The sequence below is a fragment of the Apodemus sylvaticus genome, chromosome 12 (assembly GCF_947179515.1).
Source record: "Apodemus sylvaticus chromosome 12, mApoSyl1.1, whole genome shotgun sequence".
In the NCBI taxonomy this organism is placed as follows: Eukaryota; Metazoa; Chordata; class Mammalia; order Rodentia; family Muridae; genus Apodemus; species Apodemus sylvaticus.
This window is the reverse complement of record NC_067483.1, coordinates 78,816,899-78,837,094: the sequence shown is the minus strand read 5'-3', so window position 1 is coordinate 78,837,094 and position 20,196 is coordinate 78,816,899. Positions and strand designations below refer to the sequence as shown.

The 20,196-nt window shown below is 45.8% G+C and overlaps 1 protein-coding gene and 1 non-coding gene across 2 annotated transcripts; one reads left to right on the top strand and one right to left on the bottom strand.

The window, feature by feature from the left end:
• Positions 1 to 567: 567 nt before the first annotated feature.
• LOC127697177 (THO complex subunit 4-like) lies at positions 568 to 1,953 on the bottom strand. The gene has a single exon (XM_052200112.1). The coding sequence runs from the start codon at positions 1,670 to 1,672 to the stop codon at positions 1,025 to 1,027; it is 648 nt and encodes a 215-aa protein (XP_052056072.1). The 5' UTR covers positions 1,673 to 1,953; the 3' UTR covers positions 568 to 1,024.
• A 238-nt stretch (positions 1,954 to 2,191) lies between these two features.
• Positions 2,192 to 2,307, top strand: LOC127698002 (U5 spliceosomal RNA). Its single transcript, XR_007980646.1, has one exon. It is a non-coding gene; the product is annotated as a U5 spliceosomal RNA (small nuclear RNA).
• The last annotated feature ends 17,889 nt before the right edge of the window (positions 2,308 to 20,196 follow it).

The window sequence follows — 20,196 nt, the reverse complement described above, 5'->3', positions numbered from 1 at the left end:
AATAAATAAATCTTTAAAATATATATGTATGTTTTGAAAAAATTAAATATATAATGAGAGGACTGGGAAGTGAGCTTGATCAGGGTGCATGGCGTCACATTCCCAGATAATCAATAAAAATATTATGTTGGAAAAAAGAAAGTTGGTGTTTTGGGTTTTTTGTTTTGTTGTTTGTTTAGGGGGCAGGGGACTTGAGACAAGATTTCTCTGTGGAACCTGACTATCCTAGAACTTGGTGTGAGGACCAGGCTGGCCTCAAATTCAGAGATCCACCTGCCACTACCTCCTGAGTGCTAGTATTAAAGGCATGAGCCGCCGCCACCACCACTGCCACCGCTGCCGCCACCACCACCAACACCACCACCACCCCTGCATTTGATTTTATTTTAGGTAAGTCTTTTCTCACTAAAACTCACAGTCCTTCTGTCTCAGTCTTACCAGTGCTAAGAGGTCAAGCATGTACCACCCCTGTCAGGCAGAAAAGTTTTTCAATGGAATTAAACCCACCTCCTTCCTTGCTGCATGGTAGATAGGTACTCTGCCAATGAGCTGCATTAAAGGCAAGTTTTTTTTTTCAATTTTTGTTTTATTTTTATATGATGGATCTGAGAATGAAACTCATTTCTTCATTCACAGTAGTCATGTGCCCTACAGTGAGCTCTGTCCATAAAAGTCATATTGTGATTTAAATTTTTTTCTTCTGTAAATTTTTCTTAATTTTTTTCCAGTTCTATACACAATCCTATTTTATTATGGCAAAGGTGAAAATGCCACTTTTTCCACAACAGCAACCAGTAAAATTTATCCCAAAAATAACTCAGTACAAAACAGGTCTGTTTCAGAATGAGATTTTTAGATCCTATTTTAAAACAAAAAAAAAAAAAAAAAAAAAAAAGAAAGAAAGAAAGAAAGAAAAAGAAACAGAAAACAAATCCACCATTGTCTGCACAGTCCAGTTGCCGACCCTCTGGGCATCGCAGAGAGGCTTCTGGGTCCTGTAACTTGTGCGGATTTGCTCGGGTGTTTAGCTGGTGTCCATCCTTGCATTATAAGCATCCAGCTGCGCGTCCAACTCCTCTGCAGTAAGCTGCTGCTTTGAGTTCCTGCCGGTGCCTCTATCTCTTCCGCGGCTGCCTCCACTTGCCCCTCTCCTGGTGCTGCCACCACCAAACCCTCCAGAGCCACGGTTTCTTGTCATGCCGTCTCTGTTGACACTTTGTGCAGGTCTTCGTTGTGTACCGATCTGTGATGTGACGAGCTGGATGTTCATAGTGCGGCCATCCAAAGGGACTCCGTTGTACTGTCTCATAGCCTTCAGGGCATGCGCTTTCCGTTCAAAGTGCACGTCTGCCGTCCCTAAACTTCGTCCTGAGCGATCGTAGTGCACAGCGGCTTTTTGTAACGTTCCAAATTCAGAAAAGAGTTCCTGAATATCAGCATCCGACACTCCGAAGTCCAGGTTTGACACGAGCAGCTTCCCACCGGTCTCCACGTCGGCTCCACCCCTGAAGCCGCCGTCGAACAGGTCGTGCTGCCACTTGTCCGGAAGTTGTTTCGGTCTGCTGTACGGGGCTGGCCGGTTCCTCATCGGCCTGCCGCCTCGATTCACCCGTTGCCGGCTCCGGTTCAGCTTGATGATGTCATCCAAAGACATGTCCATTTTGTCGACCATGGCGGGCGCGGAATCGGGTCTCGGATCCTGTAAAATTTTCTTATGTTTACTTTTCTTTCTTATGTAAAGGCCTGGCTGGCCTGGCACTCGCTATGCAGACCAGACAGGACTCAAATTCAATTGTTCCCCTGCCTTGACTCCGCCTCTACTACCGGAGCTGGAATTACGAGCGCAACAAAATCACACTTAGAAATTGGAAGTCTGTATGCTTGTAAATCCGGCCCAGCGCCTAGCGACACCTGGGACAAATCCCAGGCACTTCCGGAAACCGATCCAGCCTCCCGGCTTCTCGGCGACATTTGCATACCCACAATGCAGTGCACACAGATGGTTACATAATTTAAAAGGATAGCGTGCTTTTTTTGTTCTGTTTCAATCATTCTATTTCTTAATGTGAGATAAGTTCTAAAGATTTATTTGATGTAAATAAAGCAGTCACTGTCTTTAGGAGTAAATAGTTACCATTAGTGATCGAGGAGATAGAGTCAGCCGAGAACTATACACCAAACAAATGGAGACATACTCTGGTTTCTCTTCAGATCGTATAAATCTTTCGCCTTTTACTAAAGATTTCCGTGGAGAGGAACAATTCTGAGTCTTAAACTAATTTTTTGAGGCCTTGTATCTGCAAGGCTACTAATGGTGTTCAAAAGTAGACTTCAGTATTTTTCTTGTGGTATTTTGTGCCGTCTAGCTTACGCGCTGTAAGTACTAGTACGTGTTAGAGGATGAGCAATTTGCTTTTTTCGAATATATTAGTAATCTTAGTATGTGTAGGAAAGCCAAAGGCATATACAGTTTGCAGACTCTGTAGCTCAGAAAGACTTAGCGCCCCCTTCTGGCTTCTATTAACACGAACTAACTCTCAGATACAAATAAAAACAGACACCTATTAAGATATAAATGCAGGAACTACCCAAGCGGAAGGTGCAGGTTACCCTCAGAGCAGTGGAATGAAGCCCAGGATGCTCGCTTCCCCCCAAAGTGAAAATTACCACCAACCAGAGCCTGCTCTCCCACCCAAGTCCTTGCCTTTAGGGTCAGAGACTATCCCTTTCAAATACCTCAGTAATAAAAACGGGTAACAAAGTGACAGGGACCTCAAGTGCAGAAATGCCTTGGTCTGCTTGCAAGTTCTGTCTTCCCACAGAGGCATCAAAGCATCTTTGGTTCTGCCCACCCAGCTACACTGGAAAAAAAAGTTGATTTGATGTTTTTCTCTGCCTAGTACAGACTTGAAAACACGGAGGAAATGGAAAGTAACCCTGGATGGGTTACTGGACTGACCTCAGCCTCCTTAAGCCTTCTACAAATATTCTCTGGGATAAGCGCTCAGCAGTGCCCCATCTGGGGCCCACTTCTGCTGGGTAGGAGCTCTGCTTGGTTTCTCTCACAACTCCCACCTTCTAACCCCTTCTAACAAAACTCCCTTCTATCCTCTCTGGAATTCCTTCTCTGAGTTTGCAAAACAACGGGCCTGAAAGCCAACGGTTTTGGTGACTCAAGTGGCCATTGAGCCGGGCGGTGGTGGCATGCGCGCGCCTTTAATCCCAGCACTTGGGAGGCAGAAGCAGGCGGATTTCTGAGTTCGAGGCCAGCCTGGTCTACAGAGTGAGTTCCAGGAAAGCCTGTTTCAAAATAAAAAAATAAAAAAAAATAAAAAAAAAAAAAAAAAAACGAAAACAAAAAACAAGGTGAGAGAACAAGAGTTTTCCTAATTTTGTCAGTTGCTTTCCTGTTGCTGTGATAACAAAACTAAAGAAAAGTTCATTTTGGCTTAGGAATCCAGAGAGAGAGTCCATTACTGTAGCAACCAGGAGGATGATAGAGCAGAAAGCAGATCACATCCTCACCTTTAAACACAAGGCAGAGAGAATAAACCGGAAGCAAGGCTAGGCTATAAACTCCCAGAGCCTACCCCTCCCCGACAACCGACATCCTTCTACCAACACAGTCAGACCTAAAGGTTCTACATCATTCCTCCACCAGCACCACTAACTAGAGATCAAGCGTTCACATACCGAAGATTAAGTTAGGGGGACATTTCTCCCTCAACCCACCACAATAATGGAACGTGGTTCTTCTCTGGAGAACTGTGGGCTTGAGTTGACTCTAAAGGCTGTTTTAAGGTTTACAAGTTTATGATAGCCAGTGCCTTGTACACTATAACACACCAAAAACGTGTTAGATCATATTTGGATTTTTAAGTGTTGGGCTCACCATCTGCTCCTGATCCATGGCTAAATTATAATTAAAGGAAAACCAAAGCAAGACTTCTTGCTTGGGAGAAGAGGGGCCAGATGACAGTAAGAAACACTGTAGGTCAGAGACCACCACCACTAATCCAAGTTCCATTCTACGCATTTCTACTGCTGTCAGGACCTCTACTGCTGTGATTAAACACCACTAGTCAGGATTCTCTAGAGTCGCAGAAAGCATGGGATGTCTCCATATATTAAGAGAATTTGTTGTGATAACTTACAGTCTGCCGTCCAACTAATCCAACAATGGGCGGCTGTGAATGGGGAGTACAAGGATCTAGTAGTTGCTCAGTCCACGAGGCTAGCGACTTCAGATGGTCTTCTGTAGACTGAGGTTCCAACAGATGTGCTCTCGAGCAAGCAGTGAAGAAGAGTGAATCTTCCGGCTTCCAATGTCCTTATGTAGGCCTCCAGCAGAAGGTGTGGCCCAGGTTAAAGGTGTGTGCCACCACACCTGGATCTGGACCTTGCTTTGTCCCAGATGACCTTGAACTCAGAGGTCTGCTTGCCCCAGTCTCCTGAGATTAAAGGTGTGTACTACCTGGCCTAAGTTTTTCGTGGCCATAATGCCTCAAGATCCAGGTCAAGCCAGGCAGTGGTTTCACACGCCTTTAATCCCAGCACTTGGGAGGCAGAGGCAGGCAGATTTCTGAGTTTGAGACCAGCCTGGTCTACAAAGTGAGTTCCAGGACAGCCAGGGCTACACAGAGAGACCCTTTGGGGGTGGGGGGGGGGGTGGAATCCAGGTCAGAAACCTGTATCTTCCAACCTCAGGACCAGGGTCACATGTGTGCCCTCCATTTCTGGATGGTAGTTCATTTCAGATGTAGTCAACTTGGAATGGCCATCACTCACCGTGACCAAGAGCAACCTTGGGAGGAAAGGATGTATTTCTGACCGCAGTTGTAGTCCATCACAGAAGAAGGTCAGACAGGAAACTGAAGGCAAGAGTACTGCTTCCTGGCTTACTCCCTACGCTTACTCAGCTTTCCTGAACAGCCCAGGACCACCTGCACAGGGGTAGGGCCACCTACACAGGGGTAGGGCCACCTGCACAAGGGTTGGGGTCACCCATGGTGAGCTGAGCCCCCCTCATCAGTCATTAATCAGGGAACTGACACATAGAGTTACCTACAGGCCAGTCTTAGGGAGGCATTTTCTCAATGGAGGTTTCTCTTCCTGGGTGACTCCAGCCTGTGACAAGTGGACAAGAACACCACCAGGAACGACGGACCACAATGCCTAATTTGGGGGGACTCTCCAGTTGGTCTCACAAGTTTGTAAGATAATGCCTTCTTATGACTGTAAACTTCCATAGTACTGACATGTGCACTTCTAGATCGTTTTCCAGTAATAAAAACTTTTTAACAGGAGTCAAAACTCTGTGGTTGTTCTGTCATATGAAATACTTGTAAAACCTAAGGGAATAATGACTGCATGATAAGCAAGAAAAAGATTGTTAGATCATGCATATTTCCATGGAGTATATTTATTTATTTATTATATGTAAGTACACTGTAGCTATCTTCAGATGCACCAGAAAAGGGCATCATATCTCTTTACAGATGGTTGTGAGCCATCATGTGGTTGCTGGGATTTGAACTCAGGACCTTCGGAACAGCAGTCAGTGCTCTTAACCGCTGAGCCATCTCTCCTGCCCCATGGAGCACATTTATTATTAATTATATTTAATTATTAATGTCAATGCTACCTCACAGTGATTGGTTTGCTTTGTTATCTGTGGCAAAAAGAAAAGAAAAACAAAACAAAACTGGGTAATTCTAATTGCTCTAAATGATTAAATATGCCCTGAAAAATCCAGGACATAGAGCTCACATTTCTTTGCTCCAAAACAAGAATTGCCATGAGAGTCCATTTCACCTCCTTTCTGTGTATTTCCTTTGCTGCCTGGTTGCTTGGGAAGGCAATCTTTGGCATCTGCTTCTGGCTAGATGTATGAGCTCTGCCAGGGATCCCTGTTCCCTGGGAGGGTTGGTGTAGAAAAGGGTGATTTGATGAAAGACCAAAGGAAAACCCCAGGCTCACCTACAAGGATGCAGCAAAGAGCCTTAAAATCGGTTCTCCTAAGGTGAAGCGTATTAACGCCTGGCCAAAGAGGGTCCGTACTGAGGACCAAGGCACTGAGGTGAAGCACCCACTCCTGGGGTAACGAGCAAGGGACACTGCGGGTCCTGTAGGGCCCCTGAGCAGGAATGCGAGCAAGCATGGTGTGCCGGCTGGTTTTGTATCAACTTGAGTCATCACAGAGAAAGGAGCCTCCCTTGAGGAAACACCTCCATGAGATCCAGCTGTGGGGCATTTTCTGGATTAGTGATCAAGGGGGGAGGGCCCATTGTGGGTGGTGCCAGCCCTGGGCTGGTAGTCCTGGGTTCTATAAGAAAGCAAACCAGGGGAAGCAAGCTAGTCAGAAACATCCCTCCATGGCCTCTGCAGCAGCTCCTGCTTCCTGACCTGCTTGAGTTCCAATCCTGACTTCCTTTGGTGATCAACAACAGTGTGGAAGTGTAAGCTGAATAAACCCTTTCCTCCCCACCTTGCTTCTTGGCCATGATGTTTTGTGCAGGAATACAAACCCTGACTGAGACACATGGACTCAGGAATAAGGCCAAGAAGTAAGAACTGGGCTGAGACAGGGACATGGTTAGAAAAGCAAACCCTTGCCTGACCTTGGGGAAACTTTATTTCCTGAATTGTAAAGTGGGGACAGTATCATGCCTCACAGAGCTAGGCTGAGGCTCAAACAGAACACTGTCTCTTCCCCCACAACTAAGCTGGCTGGCAACTCCCAACTCTTCCGATGGCTACCTCCGGCCTTTGTTCCTGTGAACAACAAGGTGCCTCACCTCGACTACCTACACCGCCCCAAGGCGGTTTTACCTGACTCCCAACACAGACTCGCCAGTCTGAAGGCAGGCGACCCGCTGAGACCTGGAGCCAAAGAAAATTCACAGCCCCGCCTTTGATGTGGCCGACTTTTGGGAGGGGTGGTGGAATCATTGGGATTCCCCAATGACTATATAACATGCCTTAAAAATATTAAAGTCAGTCTTGACCGGAATTACCGCCTTGACTCAAATCTTTTTCGCCTTAACCTCAAAATTCTCTTTCAGGCCACCCAGTTCACATGTAGCCACTTTTTGAGTAACACTGTAAACTCTAAAACACAGCACAAATCACTTATCGATGAGGCTTCGAAGTTGCTCAGTGGTTAAGAGCACTTGCTGTTCTTTCAGTGGACTGGAGCTCAGTTCCCAGAGCCCACTTGAGACAGCTCAGTTCCCTGTTTTGTTTTGTTTGGGTTTTTTTTTTGTTTTGTTTTGTTTTTGTTTTTTGTTTGTTTGTTTGTTTTTTGTTTTTTTGAGACAGGGTTTCTCTGTATAGCCCCGACTGTCCTGGAACTCACTCTGTAGACCAGGCTGGCCTCGAACTAAGAAATCGGCCTGCCTCTGCCTCCCAAGAACTGGGATTAAAGGCGTGCACCACCAACGCCCAGCTCCTCTGGCCTTTAAGAGCATCTGCATAACCATTCACATAAATCCACACGTACACAAGCAAAATAAAGCAAATATTTTATAAACAAACAAACTCCAATTCGGCACTGAATTGACTCATCCTGAAATTCTTTTCTGTGACGAAGCCAAGGATCTGAAACAATAAGAGACTTCTCACTGCTGGCAAGAGTTCCAGGCTGTGTCTCCTCTGCTCGCATCAGGTGACACTGCTTGCTATAAGTTTTTATGACGATATGAAGTGGAAACGTATGGTTTCTTTGGAAAGCCAGTGGCGTTAGATGGCATTTTGCTTGGGCAGACACGAGAAGAACTGTTTCACTGAAGTAGACTTGGGTGAAAGGATGTTTTGCTAAAGCAAACCTGTGAAAGGCTGCATGATGTTAAGAAGAAATATAAACATAACCCAACACCATGGCGGACAACACCTGGCCATTCCTTAGTGATCATTATTTGTCGTGACTTTATAGAAAGAAACACACCAAAAAGTTTCTGGAGGCTTCTTGCTGCTTCAGAGGACTTGGGCTGATTAGCAGAGTGATGTCACCTGATGTCATTGACGAACAGAGTTTTATTGAGACAGACTCATGCACCCACGTGGTGTTTTGCTGAAGAAAGACCCAGGGGAGGATTGTGATGTTTGGAGAGAGTTTAAATAGGACTCAACGGACAGTGATGGCGGGCTTGCATAGCCAGCTTTGCAACGCTTCATTGGTCTCGAGTCTTCCCTGATCTTCACTTGGTTGAGAGAGACATGGCAGAGAACTCTTCCTGGCTGGTCCTAGTCGCTCCTGCACGCACGCACGCTGGTATGTCGGAGGCCTGACTGTTTCTGCTGGATTGTGCCACTGCTGCTAGTTGAGTTTGCTTTCCTGACACTACAGCACTGGATTGCTGACAGCACAGACTGGACTTGCTCCCAAGAACTATTTCTAAACAGGTCCACTTCCCCTGTGCCCTAATAACCAGGTCCACTTCCCCTGGACCCTAATAACCTTTCTTTCCCACTACCTCTAGAAGCAAGGTTTAAAGCATTCAAGAACCATCATTAAAAATAGGTTTTGAAGCCGGGCAGTTGGTGGCGCACGCCTGTAATCCCAGCACTCTGGGAGGCAGAGGCAGGCGGGATTTCTGAGTTCTGAGGCCAGCCTGGTCTACAGAGTAAGTTCCAGGACAGCCAGGGCTACACAGGAAAAACCCTGTCTCGAATAAACCAAATCCAAAAAAAAAAAAAACAAAAACAAAAAAGGTTTTGAAAAATCAAAGCCATCAATAATACATAACCCAAAAGTGTTCCTGTAACCATTGCATCAACCGCCATCTCTCCTGCCCCACTGGCCTCGGCCCTGCTCTTGTTCTCACCACTGAGCTACACTCTCCCAGCTAGGCCTCCTCTGCCCCCCCACACACACCCCACACCTCCCCACACCCCACCCCCACCCCCGGCAGCACCCCAGCTGTGTTCCCTGCTCTGGCTCTCTTGTCCCTGGAGCCTCTAGTTCCCTCTCCACCATGAACCTCCGTAATCGGCGGACCCACATTCCAGCCACATTCCAGTAACAAAGTAAATCAAAACTCTTAAAGCTTAACTATCCAATCAGATTTATGAATAAATAATATCACAATTTACAAGAGGTCAATACAATAATTTTAGAGACAATTGATAATGATAAAAGCTTTATCCCCTCATTTCTTTATTTTTGTTTGTTTGTTTTTATTTGTTTGTTGTTTGTTTTTGTTTGTTTGTTTGTTTGTTTTGAGACAGGGTTTCTCTGTGTAGCCCTGGCTGTCCTGGAACTCACTCTGTAGACCAGGCTGGCCTCGAACTCAGAAATCCGCCTGCCTCTGCCTCCCAAGTGCTGGGATTACAGGTGTGTGCCACCACCGCCCAGGTTATTCCCTCATTTCTAACCTTATAAAATCATAGCTTCTTGTGGCTGATAAATGCCACACAGGTGCACGTCCGAAGCCATCTCTGTTCTTTCTTCCTCCTTACCCTCTGACACGCTTTCTCTCCCTCTCTCCCTCCCTTTCCCTCTCTCCCTCTCTCCCTCTCCCTCTCTCCCTTTCTCTCTCTCTCTCTCTCTCTCTCTCTCTCTCTCTCACTCACTCACGCGTGCGCTCTCTCTCTCTCTCTCTCTCTCTCTCTCTCTCACCTCCGCCCCCTTTTCCCTGTCCAGTCACAGACCCTCTCTGCACTAATGTAACTAATTGGACAGGGAAAATCCTGCGACAATTTAATGTTAACAGCAAGTAAAAAAAATCTCATTTGAGAGACCAGGATTCAGCTCAGTAGCAGGACACTTGCCTAGTGTATTCAAGTACCTCAATTCAACACCAAGAGGAGGGAAAACCACCAATATTTGGATATTCTTTAAATGGACCCTCTGGTATACTTTCTGTGTCTATACTTGGCTTCTTCGGGCATCATACCTGCCCCAGAAGGCCATAGTTTATTGGCTACACCAAGGAACACAACTCCCAGAAACAGAAGGCAAGACGAGCCTGTATACACGTTCCCTCTGGCAGGACTTAAGAGAGGGTGGTATGAATGAAGAATGAATGAATGAATGAAGAATGAATGAAGAATGAATGAATGCACAAAGATAAGAGCGTGTGAATGAACAAACCAAAGTGCCTGCTTCGCCTCTCAGTAACGACAACCACCAGCCTAGGACTTGATTTTCAAGCTGCAAAGAAGGAGCACTATCTTACAGGATTACGTGGATTAAGCATGGATGATGCTGTGAAAGTTTGGTTTAAAAGATTACACAAATCTAATCACTGGCGCCTTTAGCATAAAGGATTACATGATCCTAACCAATCCTTCTTTCTCAGCCTCACCCCACAGCCTGCTGTGTGTTTGCCATATGCCCTGCTTCCGGCAGCAAACTACTTCCTGTGTCCATTCTTGGCCCAGAATTTGTCAAAACCCCTTTCAATTTTTTTCCAAATTATTCTTCACATTAAAACCCTGGGACAAGGTCAAATTCAGTAACACATGCCTTTAACCCCAGCACTTAGAAACTCGGGTACAAAGATCTTTGTGAGTTCAAGGGAAGCTTAGTCTACATAGTGAGACCCTGCCTTGAAAAAAATCAATAATAATAATGATGATGATATGATGATGATGATAATAATAATAATGAAAAACTTTGGGACACCATTATGTCACCAACTTAGTCACAAGAAACAAATTACCTGGTAATCAGGTCCTACTGAAGTCTAAAAATCAACCCATCACGGCTGTATAGTTCCAAAGCCAGGCTGTTAAAAACTGAAGTTTTCAGATAAAACATTTACCTATCTTGAGATCCTTCCAGGTTGGTCATTGTATCAAACTTTCTGTTTATGGAGAGTTGGATTGTTGCAGATTCAGAGCCAAATTATTCTGGGCTATCTTTAGTCCCTTTAAGCAGACGTTCTGTATCTACTTAACATCTTTTCAACTATCAGTCAAAAAAAAAGCACTAGACTATATGAATTTAGCAAACAGTAGCTTCTAGGACCTAAAATCTAAACACTAGGTATCATCTAATACCCCTAACACTGTCTCCTGCTGTTCTGCAGTCTGCCTGCCCCGGATTCCCATCCTTGTGTTTGAAAGGTGTCTTGATTTATGACTTTCTTTTGTTTCATGACCATAAAAATGTCATGAACTATAAAAACTTCATGAAGCTACTCCCCTGTTAGAACATGTTTGTTCCATGGTCCTAGGCCGAGGTGGTTTATATTTGGCTCAAGAAAAACACTTGAGGCAAAAGCTGTATTGTGCACTGACACCATCTCAGGCAAACTTGACTCACAGAAGACAGAAGCAGCTACACAAACGGACAAATTCAGAGAGGAAGCCAGAAGTCAGAGCAGCGTCAGGACTGAGGTAGGGGACAGGTAAGCCACCTGCTGTAATAGAAATTGACTCATTAACAGGCGGTCCAGACTAACTCAAAAGCCCAATGACTTAATACAACATGGCTTTAAGCTTGCTTTAATGCTTACTAATGCAAAGTCACCACAGGTCTGCCTGATTCTGAAGGGCAACCATCTCAGCTCATTTCATCCTGAGGCCTCTGGGACTGTATAGAGCTGTAGGCCTTGCAGAATTGCAAGATCATATAGATCGCTTATCAAATTGAAATATGTCCCATTTTGCTCAAAGTCTACTATTCTTTTTTTTTTTAAAGATTTATTTATATATGTAAGTACACTGTAGCTGTTTTCAGACACTCCAGAAGAGGGAGTCAGATCTCATTACGGATGTTTGTGAGCCACCATGTGGTTGATGGGATTTGAACTCAGGACCTTCGGAAGAGCAGTCAGTGCTCTTAACTGCTGAGCCATCTCTCCAGCCCCCAAAGTCTACTAGTCAAAACTAGTCAAATGCCAAGCGCCACCTCACTCTGTCTCTTCTTCCCTTGCAATTAGGTTTCCCCTAATATAGAAGGAGTCAAATCCAAAGATGTCACCCACAACCCCCACTCTTCTAGGCACACACTCTCCCCATCAAGAAGTGGGTATAGCTGGGTGTGGTGTCCCTCACCTTTAATCCTAGAATCTGGAGGCAAAGGAGGGCATGTCTCTAGTTCAAAGCCACCCTAGTTTGTATAGTGAGTCAGGACAACCAGGGCTACTTAGTAAGCACTGTCTTAAAAACAAACAAAGACAAATTGAAATTCCATTCCCAGCACCCATTCCCATCACAACCAACCACCTGTAAATCCAGTTCCAAGTGATCTCCTAGGGCCCCTGCACACATATGGCACACAACACACACACACACACACACACACAAACAAAAACATAAATATTTTTTAAAATATATAGTGCACTGGCTGGTTCTGTCTGTCAACTAGCGGATCACCAGGAGGTGAGAGGGGGGCATTGTGGGTGGTGCCATCAATGGACTGGTAGTCCAGGGTTCAATAAGAAAGTGAGGGCTGGAGAGATTGCTCAGTGGTTAAGAGCACTGACTGCTCTTCCAAAGGTCTTGAGTTCAAATCCCAGCACCCACATGGTGGCTCACAACCATCTGTAGTGGGATCCGATGCCCTTTTCTGGTGTGTCTGAAGACAGCAACAGTGTACTCATATACATAAAATAAATAAATTAGGGGGAAAAAAGAAAAAGAAAGCAAGCTGAGCAAGCCAGGGGAAGCAAGCCAGTAAGCAGCATCCCTCCATGAGCCTCCAGCCTTCACATTCTTGCCCTGTGTGAGTTCCTGTCCTGACTTCCTTTGGTGATAAAACAGCTGTGTAGAAGTGTAAGCTGAATAAACCCTTTCCTCCCCAATTTGCTTCTTGGTCATGATGTTTTGTGCAGGAATACAAACCCTGACTAAGACATGTAGTAAGAGGGTCTGAAGAGATGATCAGAGGTTAAGAGCCCTGGCTGGTCCTCTGAGGTCCTGAGCTCAATTCCCAGCAACCACTTGGTGGCTCACAACCATCTGTAATGGGATTTGATCCCCTCTTCTGGTGTGCACAAAGAGAGCACTAATAAATATGAAATAAATAAAAAATTCTTAATGTAGTAAATGGAAATTGCTTTGGACTGAGTTAATCGTGGGGCCCAAAACAAACCAGACCAAACCAAAAAGATAAATCTGCTTAATCAGACCAAAAGATTAAGGAAGCAAATAGCCATTTTTCTCTCAAACAAGAGAGTGCAGTCTCTTGAGCCATCATGGTGAGGAAGTCCTTTCTACTTTATTTCTTATAGGGAAAAAAAAAAGCCTGTAACCTCATGCTATCTGGCAAATCTCCCCAGCCCCATATTGTTCTGTTTCCTTGTCACTCTCAGGAAACCCATTTTTGCTCCTGTCCAACATGAGCCTTCGCTAACTGAGAAAATGCCCCACAGCTGGATCTCATGGAGGCATCTCATCACCTGAAGCTCCTTCCTCTGTGATAACTCCAGCTTATGGCAAATTGACAGAACCAGCCAGTGCACTATATATTTTAAAAAAATATTTATGTTTTTGTTTGTGTGTGTGTGTGTGTGTGTGTGTGTTGTGTGCCATATGTGTGCAGGGGCCCTTGGAGGTTAGGAGATCACCTGGAACTGGATTTACAGGTGTTTGGTTGTGAGCCACCATCTGGGTGCTGGGAATGGAATGTCAATTTGTCTTTGTCTCTGTCCTTCTGTCCTGTAGAACGGAGTATCACCATTCATGAGTCCCTAACAAAAGCCAATCAGAGGCCTTTCTGTCCCTCCCTGGATGGAAAGGGGAGCAAACATCTAGGTCTGATCTAATTGGCCCGGGGTAGCCTCCAGCTTTGTACCTGCTAAGCACACACGCTCCAACCATTGAGCCACACTCCCCACCTCCGAACCTGCTCTAGAAAGAGAGTAGAGGCTCCCTCCCCCCCCCCAGCCCCCACAATGGAAGTCACATCAAGAAGGAAAGTTTCATTTACAGGAGTGACTCCTCTCTGCACCAGGAAGGGGAGGGTAACCAAGCTTCAGACTCCTGTCAACAGAGAAGTACTGACTTAAATCTGCAAAGCAAACTTTCCCCTCACTCCCCAGCTTGTCCTGGCTCTCACGCTCACCTCCTTTGTTTCTCCCAAAGACGGTGTTTTAAAAACCTGAATTCAAAGCCTCCTGTCTGAAACGGACTCTGGCTGTTCGCCACGAATCTGTCAAGTATAGAATAGAGTTGCTTTTCCACCCAGGGTTTGTCTTCCAAGGTTTCAGTTAGCTCTGTTAAGCCGCAGCCCAAAAACATGGAATGAAAATGTCTAGAAACTTAAGAAGAATTATGTTTTCAAGTCTCATGTTGTTGTGGGTAGCATGGCAAGACCTCACACTACTCTGCTGGTCTGCTCTGGGACCCAGAGCATCCTGTTACTCCCTTAGTCATCATTAAAACTGTCAGAGCAGCTGTGGTGTTAATATGGAGAAATAACAATATAATAGAGGTGCATAGAGTTCAACATTGTTGTTACCCAAAGCAAACGAATCTGCTCACCTGGAAAGCCAATGCTAGCAGGTAGGAAATCGGGTTTATTCAAGGACTGATACACCGAGCAGGTGGAGGGGGGCTATCTCAAGAAACCCAGGTATGAGATTTTTAAATCTTTTTTTAAAGATTTATTTATTTATTATATGTAATACACTGTAGCTGTGTTCAGACACCCCAGAAGAGGGCATCCGATCTCATTACAGATGGTTGAGAGCCACCATGTGGTTGCTGGGATTTGAACTCAGGACCTGTAGAAGAGCAGTCAAGTGCTCTTACCCGCTGAGCCACCTCTCCAGCCCCCGAGAAAGGAATTCTTACATGGGGAGGTGTGTGGGGTATGGACAGAATGCCCTTTGCTAAGTACTATCTTTAGTCATCTATGGAATAAGTTTCTTTTCTTCTATTTTTTCATTCGTTTTTTGAGGGGGTGGAGTGGGAGTAGTTGAGACAGGGTTTCTCTGTGTAGCCCTGTCTGTCCTGGAATTCTCTCTCTCTCTCTGTAGGCCAGGCTGGTCTCTCAGAGATCTGCCTGCCTTAGCCTTCCAAGTGCTGGGATTAAAGGCATGTGCCACCACTGCCTGGCCTTCTCTATGGGTCATCATAACTGACCTCAACTTCCCAGGGCTTTTTCCTGTCATATATACATACATGACATATAAATATAGATATAGAGATAGAGATAGATAGATAGATGCACATACATATACATAGATATTAGATTTAATACATATTATATATTAAATTATGTAATATATAGCATATAATATATATATATAAAATTTATTTATGTGTGTGGGTGTTTTGCCTGCATGTGTATATTCGAACCATGGAGGCCAGAAGAATACATCACACCCCTTGGATCTAGAGTTACAGATTACAGACAATTGGGAGCTGCTACGTAGATGCTGGAAATCAAACCCTGGTCCTTTGGAAGAGCAGTCAGTGCTCATGCCCACTGAGCCATGTCTGTAGCCCCCTAGCCGACTATTAGATCAACGCATTTTCCCTGAGCTCCATCAGTGTCTGGGGCAGGGGCCAGGGGGGCTGTCTATTACTGGGACTCGTTACTCAGCTGCTGGATGCATCCAGAGGATTGGGGCAGGGGGTGCACTTAAGCCTAACTTCTCAAGAATTACATGCTCCTCCAAGAGTTGTAGTCATTCAGGGAGACGTGGGGCTTCGCTATTTCCAGAAACTTTTGAGACCTGTGCCGACTGTAATGCAGGATCACCCACGGAACATCGTACAGAATGTCAGCAGAGAGTTTCCCGGTCTTTGATTATCAAGTTTCAACAACCAGAAAGAAACTTTTTTAAAAAGAAGAGAAAACAAATATATAGTTATCTCTATTGTCCCGGCTAGCCTTAGAACAACTTTCTGCCCCCTCGTACTGAGTGCTGGGGTTCCCGGCAGCCACCATTCTACCTGGCTGTCATTCTCCTTTTATTTAATAAGTGTATACCCCAAAATCATAAATATTTTCATGTGTCTACCTGTTCACCATCATTATTATTCAATAACTGGGTGAAGCCCCATCGGTCTCCACGGTCTGGTGCAACACTCTGCTTATTGCCCAGAGCTTGGCTTCCTTCCAGCTCCTTACCTTACAAATCACGCGACAATGAACGTCTTTCACAGGGATCTGCATACGCTCCTTGCTTTGTTTAATTGTTTCCTTGGGGCTTGTTCCCATGAGAGACGTTCCTGGATTTCAGGGTGTGAACAATTTTATGGCCACTGAAACACGCTGCTCTAATGGGCCCCCAAAGGGGTGTGACCACTTACTAGCGCATTCACCCACGGAGTCCCCCCCAAAACTTAACACCTTCAAGATAAATGTGTATTGTTCCCTGGTTTTCTGTTTGAGTTGGGATGGGTGAAGGTAAGGGATGTAGTTTTAAGGCCTTTTCATTGTTGTTTTGTGAAATATTAACACAGGAAAAAGTGCATTCTCAATTTAAATGCTGCTTCTAATTATCTGCTTTCTTTCTGCATTTACTGAGTAGAACTCAGGTACACCTGACACAGGATGATCCCAGAAGCTAAACTACTACAGAGTCCTCAACTGTCGAAGACCAACACAGCCTAGTAAGATTTTTGTTTTGTTTTGTTCAGTTTTTTCTTTTTTTTTTTTTTCTTTTTGGTTTTTTGGATTTTGTTTTATCGAGGCAGGGTTTCTCTATATAGCCCTGGCTGTCCTAGAACTCACTCTGTAGACCAGGCTGACCTCGAACTCAGAAATTCGCCTGCCTCTGCCTCCCAAAGTGCTGGGATTACAGGCGTACGCCACCACCCACCACCACCCACCACCCCCCACCCCACCCCCGTCTGGCAATCCACATTTGTTGTTTTTTTCAAGACAGGGATTCTTTGTGTAACCTTGGCTGTCCAGGCTGGCCGAGAAGTCAGAGACCCTTTTGCCTCTGCCTCCAGAATGCTGGGATTAAAGATGTATGCCACCATCGCCCTGAATAAATAATTTTAAAACTACCATACAGCTATAAAGAACAGAACAGTAGGAACGCAGAGACACACATATGCAGGTCATTAAAATCCATCAAACATTTTAAATTTTTTTATTTATTATTTTATGTATCTGAGTGTCCTACAAGTACGGACATAGACCTTGTTGTGTAGTGCCTGCAGAGGCCAGAAGAGGGCATCAGATCCCCTGGAACTGCAGTAACAACAGATGGAGCCACCACCACGGAGCACCGCAAGAACAGAGGAGCCATCTCTAAATCCCCCAAACTAAGTGGTTCAACTCGCAGACATTTAGGAGCTGGTTTGGTGACTCAGTGGGTAAAGCTCAGAAAACTTGACTATCTTAGTTCAAACCCCAGAGCCTAAGTAAAGGTAGTAGAGAACCTTCTCCACGAAGTTGTCCTTTTCCTCTAATATCTGTAAGGTATTGCCCTGAGTGTTTGAATACGGGCGCGCGCGCGTGCGCGCGCGCGCGCACACACACACACACACACTTTTTTAAAAAGAAAGTTCAAGGTTAACCTCTAAAACAGACCAAGTTCAAGGCCTGCACCAGAGAAAATATTTCCTCAAAACAAAATAAACCTAACACTCCAGAGGCAGATATCCCCGTGAGTTCAAAGCCAGACAGAGCTACATAGTGAACCCTATTATCTAAAGGGAGAGAGAGAGAGAGAGAACAAGATATTGGGGGGAGGGTAGGAGGGATCGTCTTTACAGCAGCTTCCTAAGCACATTCCACAGTGTCAACATCATTTTCAAAAAACCGTCTTGGTTGGTATGCCTGTGCGCGCATGCGTGTCCAAATCACCGCCCACCTTGGTGGAGTCCGCTCTCTCTCTTTCTGCCTGCTTTCGGGTTCTGAGCATCAAACTCGGGTGCTCGTGACCCACTGAGCCATCTCGAAGGCCCTAAGAGTTTTCATAATCCTTTTCCTCTGTTTTCTCTCCTCGTCCACAGATAACTAGCCAGCAGCACTACCTAGCTAGCAAGGCTGCCTCCACCCTCCGGGGCCCCACCCTCCCGGGCCCTACTCCACCCTGCAACACACAGGGCCTAGCCTGGATTGAGTAAACTTCCTTTCCGGTTCAGGCCTCTCTCTTCTGTGAACCTCAGAACCGGTCTGTCCGGGATCTACTCTCAGGTGGCAGAATGAAGAGCTCAGAAATGCTGGTGGAGCTGGCAAAGACTGGGTGCACCGTGGGCCTGGCAGAATATCAGTACCGCCCTTACCCACATACTCGTACACACACACACACACACACACACACGAACGCACACGTACACACGCGCACACATATGCACACAGGCAAGCGCACGCACACTCACTCACGCAGGACCCCAGCACACCACTGCATGAGTTTTCCAGCTCAGGCCCAAGACTCCCTCTTTGCCATTTGCCCTGAGCTAACAGGTGAAGCCAGGACACAAGAGGAGCACACATACATTAGAATCTGCAAGTTAAAAAAACAAACAAACAAAAACAAACAAACAAAAATACGAAACTCTCAAGACTAGATCCCCTTTGCTATGTCCAAATCAATGGGGTGTTTGGCTGGACCCTAAACTTTTTATGTTCATTAATCACCCATTGGGCAGACCAGAGGAGACATCAGGAAGTACTGTGAGAGGTCAGATCAGAGTGACCCTCACATCCCCTTTCAGAGCGGTCATATCTGGGTACTTCCTGTGGGACACTATGCTGCTGCTCCTGCCCCTGCATCACTCCCAGGTCCAAAAGACATCCCCCAGGGAGGAGAGAAAACTGCTGTAGGAAAGATTTGTGGTTTAGCTCAACGTCTACCTCCTTTGGATCGAGGCTGCTAGACAGGAAGAGAGGAATGAAAAGAGTTGTTGGCAGCCAGCTACTTCCCAGGCACAATCTGGGACAGAACGTCCACCTGTCAGCTTCCTCTCCTGCAAACGCCAAGGGCCAGACTGACAAGATCCTTTCTGAGACAGACTGCAAACGCCTCCCTACTCCGTCTGCGACCATCATTGAGACACATGAATGCTGATGGGTGACATCTTCAGACACTAACAGCATGGTTGAGGGCAGTGACCCCGTTTACAAGTGTACACTGTTCGGTTGGTACACCCTTTGATGGAGAGCTTTCCTAGTACAAAGGAAGCTGTATAGACACCCAGGGATGGAGAACCCTGTGCCATGAGCTAAGACCACAGCCCAGAACCAGAAAGTGCCACACAGCTCTAATTCCGCCTCTTAGAAGGAAGAAAGCAGGAGGATCAGGAATTCAAGAGCCTCCTAAGCTATCTAGCAATTTTAGGCCTAGTCTAGGCTAAATAAGATATTGTTTAGGAAGAGAGAAGACAAAAAGAGAAAGAGGGAGGAAGGAAGTAGAGGGAGAGGGGGGGAGGGAGAGAGAGAGAGAGCTGTTTCACGACTCTTTAATCTAGAAAAGATTGGTTTCAACTTTATGGTTTTTACCCCCTAACCATTAAACCATCTGGTCTCCCCTGTGCTCCCACCATTCACACACTTACACAGGAGAATCTCATGTTATTAAAAACGTCAGTACTATTCACTGGTGCTGTGGAACTGCTTGTCAGGGTCTTTCTAAAGGACAGAAACTGGAGAGAGGTGTGAGAATGGGGATGAAATGGTCAGTCCAGCCGGGTGTGGTGGCACATGCCTGTAATCCCAGCACTTGGGAGGCAGAGGCAGGCGGATTTCTGAGTTTGAGGCCAGCCTGGTCTACAGAGTGAGTTCCAGGACAGCCAGGGCTATACAGAGAAACCCTGTCTTGGAAAAAAAAAGAGAGAGAGAGAGAAAGAGATGGTCAGTCCATTTGTCCCACCAGGTGGCCCAGTGCCTCCCTCCCATCCCCCACCCCCACCCCCCACCCCGCCCCAGTCACACAGCCACCCGTAATTTTAGTCATGGGCAGTTTGAGCATCCAGTGGGTGCTCCTAATAGAACCTGGGTCTTCAAGAACAGCGGGTGCTCTTAATGCTGAGCCAGCTCTCCAGCTCTTCATTTGATTTTAAAAGTTTACTTCATCTTTAAACCTTGCTAATTGCATCCTTTGAGCAGCATAACTTAAAAAGTCATTATGAAGACTTTCTCTTGAAAACCCACACCCATACTTGGGTGTGTACCTTCTTTCCTGTGCGCGTCTCTTTAGATGCCCACGCTTCAATCTGAAGGGTGTACCATCTCTTATCTCTGCTTAATAAACTCCACGACTCTTTTCCCTCTGACTTGCCCTGGAACTCTTGTGTGCACAGGAGCCAAGGATCCGCCTTTCCCGGAGTTAGGTCCCT